Here is a 6,168-nt window from a genome sequence, read left to right as displayed (position 1 = left end):
TTTGATGTCAACAGTGAAGTTTATTGTTCTCCCTTACGAACAAATAACAATTTTGAATTTATTTGAATTTATTTGAAATGATAGCATTTGAATTTTAAAAATCATTGAGTTGAAATTGAAATAATTTCAACTTAATTAAATTTAATTAAAATGTTAAGTTCTGTTTGTCAAACTGACTTTCTCTGCAGGAATCCCTGTTGGAGGAAGGAGGCGGCGGGGAAAAGACATTCTACGCGTCAGATGAGGACGAGGATGAAGACGAGGAGAAGGAGAAGAAGGCCGAGGCCGTCACCATGGCAAAGAGGAAGCCGTACGTGATGGATCCAGATCACCGGCTGTTGCTGAGGAACACCAAGCCGCTCTTGCAGAGCCGCAACGCAGCTGTGAGTCCAGCGCACGCCACATTCCACACCTGACGACTCCAGTGTGTGATTTAGAGCCGCTGTCAGAGACGATTCAGATCATCAGACTTCTGCCACAGCATTGATCAGACTGCAGATTCAAGCTATGCTTAACACTTGGTTTAAGTTTCTGTTGAGTGCATCACTGCCTCCTTTAGTGCTAAAATAAGGAATTGGCTGTCACTGTATATTAGTTAACCTTTTAACATTGGAGCTCCACTGTTTATGTTCTTTGATTTACAGTAATTCATCAATTGTTAACACGATCAGCGTAATTCCAGTAGATTCTGAAGGAGAAAAGTGGCTTTTCTCCTTCAAAATCTACTGGAATTATGTTGATCGTGTTAATGTTTGAAAAGTAACAGTATGTTAAAGATTTTGTGTTTAAGCGTCACCGACGATGCCTCAGGTGTTAAAGAGTTAATGCAAGCAGCTAGCTGAAAAAAGGCATTTTCATGTTTTTGACATCTTATATTATGACGTATTTGCTCCTAAAGCCTCAGTGTTCAAAGATGATGCTTTTATTTTTTTTTTAAATAAACTAGTTAGAGGCCGGGATAGGCTCCGGCACCCCCGCGACCCCGAACGGGATGAAGCGGTCAAGAAAATGGATGGATGGATGGAAACTAGTTAGATGTGATAGTAAGTAATTATTTAGCCCAAACAGGATCCAAATCTGCTGGGTTTTTCTTCTACTTTAGACCTTTATTGATAAAGAAACTGAGATTTATATCAGATATGGAGCACATTCAGGTTTGCTGATAGACAAACGTGCTGTTTTCCACTTTGAGTGTATGTGAGAACTGGACTGAGTGACCCCTCCCCCCTGATGTTCCAAACAGGAAGTACTGCTGGCTCATAGAAGCCAAACTCCCATAGACTAAATAAACATATATTTCTCAGTCATTATATTTGTCAGAATGAATATTCTTGATTTTATACCTTTTTTTAACATGTTTTGAATAAAGTTTTTTACTTTTATGATATATATAATTTTTTTTGTCGCAAGTTATTCAAGTTATAAGCTAGTATTAGGGCCACCAAAAAAAAAAAGTCATATGAATTTTTTTTTGTAAAATTTAGCCTATGGTTTGTAAAGTTATAAATATATTAATTTATTCTCGTAATTTAGCAGTTACGACTTTTTTTCCCATAAATTTACGAGATTTACGAGATTTAAAGTCGTAATTTTAAAAATGCATTTTTCTTTACAAAGTGGCCTTAATACTCCGTCGTAATAAACTGACCAATCAGATGCCTCAATAAAAGTACATAATCTCACGTCCAACATTTGAAATGTTTGATAGATTCTCCCGAGCTTGCTTTCAAGTTGTAGGGGCGTGGCCTTCCAACAAGCTCACTCCTAGTTGGTTAGAGTTGTTGTCATGGGTACAGTGACAGAGACCGACTCACACCAATCATCACTTACTGACGTCCCCAACATAGCGCCGTCCATATCATGAAAAAATGGCGACTGGATCGATGTCATTTAACTGAAACCATTCTCTATGGTTCTAGTCCAGTTCTCATTTACAGTCGCTGGTTTTCCATTATACTGATTGATTCCAACTTTTATTCAAGAAAACTTGCTTTTTGGAATTTTTTTCAGAGCAGTAAAGAAAAATGATGGCTCTAATTTTCTCACTCAGCTTTGCAAATGTGTCGCTTCATCATTCCTGCATAAACTAGCAAAGAGACGGATGAATTAATGATGGAAACCTCCAAACTGATCCATTTCAGAAGCTGTTTCTCTCCTAAAGGGTCTGCTGCAGCGACGCCGTCAGCTCACAGCAGTAAAGGTTGACGGATGGATTTCTTTAGTGCACTCACACTTTTTCTCATTTTCTGCTCTGAGGCTGTGAAGCAGCTTTGAACTTTCCTTATCGCGTCTAATCATCCGGACGTTTTTTTGCAGGTGGTGATGGCCGTGGCTCAGTTGTACTTCCACCTCGCCCCCAAAGCAGAGATCGGCGTGATTGCCAAAGCACTGGTCCGTCTTCTTAGGAGCCACAGGTGAGGTTTATTTGGAATTCCAAAGAAGCTTTGTTCAAATTCAAGGCAAATTTCCTGAAGGAATCAAACGGGTCACCCTAAATGAACCAGACATGGTGAAAAGCTGACTAAGGGAGGAGAGCGGTGGACAAAAGCACAAGCTGATGAATTTAATCTGTTGAGCTTTAAAGCAAGAAAGGAAATTAAACGAGAAGCGGCGTGAAGGAGAAGATACATGAGAGAGCAGGGAGGGTGACAGCGCTGGGGGGTCTGGAGGCTGCAAATTTACCCGACTGTCACTTTTATTGAACGGGCTTTGGGCTGCGGCGCTGGCTGTGCCGTAATGTTATCATCATTCAGCAGCAGCCTGTGATTTATCACAGAACCACTGAAGTGTGGGGTATTTTTTTTACTCAATGAATTCTGTGTTGTTCTAACAAAATATATGTTCACTACTTTCACCAAAAAAAAGAAGAATATTTTACAAATCACAGCAGACAGCTCATTACAAAGGTGTGAATGAATTAAATGAGTTTTTACATGAACCCTTTTGGCTGTTTTTTGCCATGTTGTCAGGATCACCAAACCCAGACTCCAGCAGAGAAATCCAGCCTGATAGTTGTTGAAAATCTCCTGGTGATGTTGTTGAACAGCTGGAAGTGTTGGTCACACATTAATTTAAAAGAGCACAAAGCGTTTGTGTGCACTTTCAATATCAGATATGAAATAAAATAGCTTTAACTGTAGAATTTAAAGAGCCACTCTGATGGAAATTGTGTTTTTGACATGTTCTTGTGTTATTTTTCTTATGGAGAACATAAAATTGCATTTCTGAGTATTTATTTATTCAAACCGTTGTGAATCAGGAGCAAACGAAAAAGTTGGAAAAAGATCATATTTGTTGCTTATAAAAATACACCAGGCGGGTTATAGGCTCATTGCTCAGCCCCATGCTGATGCATCAACTTGTAGACAAATCTTTGTTTATAACAATCTTTGTTTTCCTTGTCTGAGCTGGAATCTGACACTAAACTCTACAGCTGCGGCTCCAGTATTACTCGCCATTTTTATTGCAATGGTAATCTTAGATTTAGGGGTCAGTAAGCTGGTGGGAGCACATGTAAACAGACAAAGCATTCTCACCCCCAAGTCGTCACATACGGACATTTTATTAAGGCCCCTTTGCATCATTTTTTGATGCTTTGGGTGTCCGTAGTTTTTTGACGTGCTGGCTGTCTGCAACCCTCGGGAAGCGATACCGGACATGGTACCGGATTCAGCACCAAACGTGGACTGGTCTTCAGGACACAGTACCGGATGCGATACCGGACACAGACTGGTCCTTGAGACACAGTTGCGGATGCAGTACGAAATGTGGACTGGCCCTGCGGACACAGTACCGGATGCGGTACCGGACGCGGACTGGTCCTCGGGACACAGCACTAGATGCTGTACTGGATGCAGACTAGTCCTCAGGACACAGTACAAGATGCAGACTGATCCTTGGCACACGTCCAGTACCGGTACCCAAATCCGGGTACTGGTACCTTGACCCTAACCTGGCACCGGATGTGGTACCACGCGCAGTACGTGACTTGAACTGTTACCAGATGCGGTACTGAATGTGAACCAGGCCTGGATACGAACTGGTACTGGGTTAGGGTACCGGTACTGGGTTAGGGTACTGGACCAGTTCCGGTTTACGGCCCAGATTTACCCGTTATTTAATGGGAACAGCCAACACATCAAAAAACAAAGAGTTGGTGACACCCAAAAAGTCCATATTTGAGGCAGAGGGTTCCTTTAATACAGGAGTAACTTTGATGGAGCACCTGGTGGCCAACTCAAGAACTGCAATTGACTTCAAATACATTTATGGTTTTCACCTAATTAAAGAAAACAGAAACAACATGTAAACATTTTTAATTTTATCCAAAAAAAATGATATGACTCAAAATTTTGTACAATTGTTCATGATTTTTCTTCTAGCTGTAGTTTTTGTGAGAGCCTCATTTTGTTTGTTACCAAGAGCAACAGACACCTCCATCTCCTGATGTTTTTAGGAGACAGACTCGTCATTCTAACTCCTTTGCCTCCACCTGTTCCAATCCCACTCCCATTGGGTTGTGGTTCCTCTCAAAGCTCTTTTGTTGCAGTTTCACTTACTACTGAGCTATCCCGTGATGCTGCAATGATCGAGCTAATCAAGCAGGAAAATATCCTCGTGGTGCCGATCACAGCAGGATGACAGGAGATGGTGGGAGCTAAAGGGAAAAACAGGCTCAACAGCAAAAACTAAAAAGGACTTGATCAACTTTTTATGGTCATACTTCATGAAAATTCATGTTGCTTATAAATGTGCTGTCACTTAAAGAGCAGAATGTTCCTTACTTTTTGTGCTCATTTTGAGATATCTGAAATATGAGTTGTACAACAATTGTGTGAACAAAAGAAGAAGCCCTTGATCTCTCTACGGTGCACATTTTCCGGGAAAAGTTCTGTAATTCCAGTTATTTCCTCTCAAACTGACATATCCGTGGTGTTTGTGGTCTTCTACAGTCGATTCTGTAGATGTCGTTTTCCCTGTAAAAGCAGTTGCCTAACACTGTTCTGTGTCTCTTTCTTCAGTGAAGTCCAGTATGTTGTGCTTCAGAACGTGGCCACCATGACCATCAAAAGACGGGTGAGGTGAACCTAAAGGCTCTTTCCTCCCTCGTGTTTGCATCGGTGCAGATCTCTTTGAACGTGTGGCTTTCATGTCTGTGCAGGGCATGTTTGAGCCGTACCTGAAGAGCTTCTACATCCGCTCCACGGATCCAACGCAGATCAAAATCCTGAAGGTTCCTCTTTTTCTCTCTCTCTTTTGTTTTTGTTTGAAGTTTACAAATTTCAAGAAGGCTGATTTTTTTTTTCTTTTGTCTTTTGCAGCTGGAAGTTCTCACTAATTTGGCAAATGAGACAAACATTTCGACTATTCTCAGAGAATTTCAGGTATGGTGAGAAGAAACTGTCTGTGCTTCATTTACAATAACTTTTTTTTAAAATTTAAGCTGCTTTAATTTAAATTTACCATTTGGACTTACCATTAGGCAAAGGTAGGCCACTGCCTGTGGCCCCTAAAATGTTGGGGGACCCAGTCAGCTGAAGGCTTAAAGGGTAACACAACAGGACAGTTGGAGGCTGACTCCACTCTCAACCCAGATTTGAAGAATGCAAAGAAAAGGGGGCGATCTGAGCGGGGGAGGTGTGGTCTGGATCTGTGATTGGCAGTGATAATGAGGTTAGCTTGAGGTACCGTAGTCACTCTACGTCTTCAGTATGTAGACTAATACCAAGCAAAGTGATGCCAGTATCTCCACAGAACATGGTCCAGACCCAAGGGGACCTGTGTCTCAGTGGGAAAATGACGCTAGCATCGTAAGCTACGGTAATAAAGGCTAACATATTAAGCTAACAATCGTTCATTATAAATCCATCCCCAGGACAGAGTTTGCTGGATTCAATGCTAATTGCACTCAACCTGGTGCCTAACTTTCAAGTCCACTGGAATGTTTTGCGAGCCAGTAGATTTTTGGCAAAACACTTACGTGACATGCTAAAGCTAACACGATAACGACCGATCGTTACAGAATTAAAGATGGGCAGGGCTTTTATACTGGAGCAGCAGAGCATGATGATGTGAAACTTTTTTCATTATCATCAATATTTCACTACCATAATAAAAGAAGAAATCTAAATCACTATGATAGCATAAGACTGCTCCTGTGAAAGTGTT

General features: G+C 41.2%; 1 protein-coding gene across 9 annotated transcripts in view; it reads left to right on the top strand.

Annotated features, from left to right (window-relative positions):
- The window catches only part of LOC112152379 (adaptor related protein complex 3 subunit beta 2), a 55,024-nt gene that overhangs the window by 28,858 nt on the left and 19,998 nt on the right, over window positions 1–6,168 (top strand). For all 9 annotated transcript variants that reach the window (XM_024281923.1, XM_024281924.1, XM_024281925.2 and 6 more), the window contains exons 8-12: window positions 189–383; window positions 2,317–2,414; window positions 5,022–5,076; window positions 5,162–5,233; window positions 5,322–5,384. In XM_024281923.1, coding sequence (XP_024137691.1) covers window positions 189–383; window positions 2,317–2,414; window positions 5,022–5,076; window positions 5,162–5,233; window positions 5,322–5,384 — 483 coding nt within the window. The remainder of the gene's footprint in view (window positions 1–188; window positions 384–2,316; window positions 2,415–5,021; window positions 5,077–5,161; window positions 5,234–5,321; window positions 5,385–6,168) is intronic.

The sequence above is a fragment of the Oryzias melastigma genome, linkage group LG6, assembly GCF_002922805.2.
Source record: "Oryzias melastigma strain HK-1 linkage group LG6, ASM292280v2, whole genome shotgun sequence".
In the NCBI taxonomy this organism is placed as follows: Eukaryota; Metazoa; Chordata; class Actinopteri; order Beloniformes; family Adrianichthyidae; genus Oryzias; species Oryzias melastigma.
Note: the sequence above shows the minus strand (reverse complement) of the source record. Positions and strands in the feature narration are given on the sequence as shown.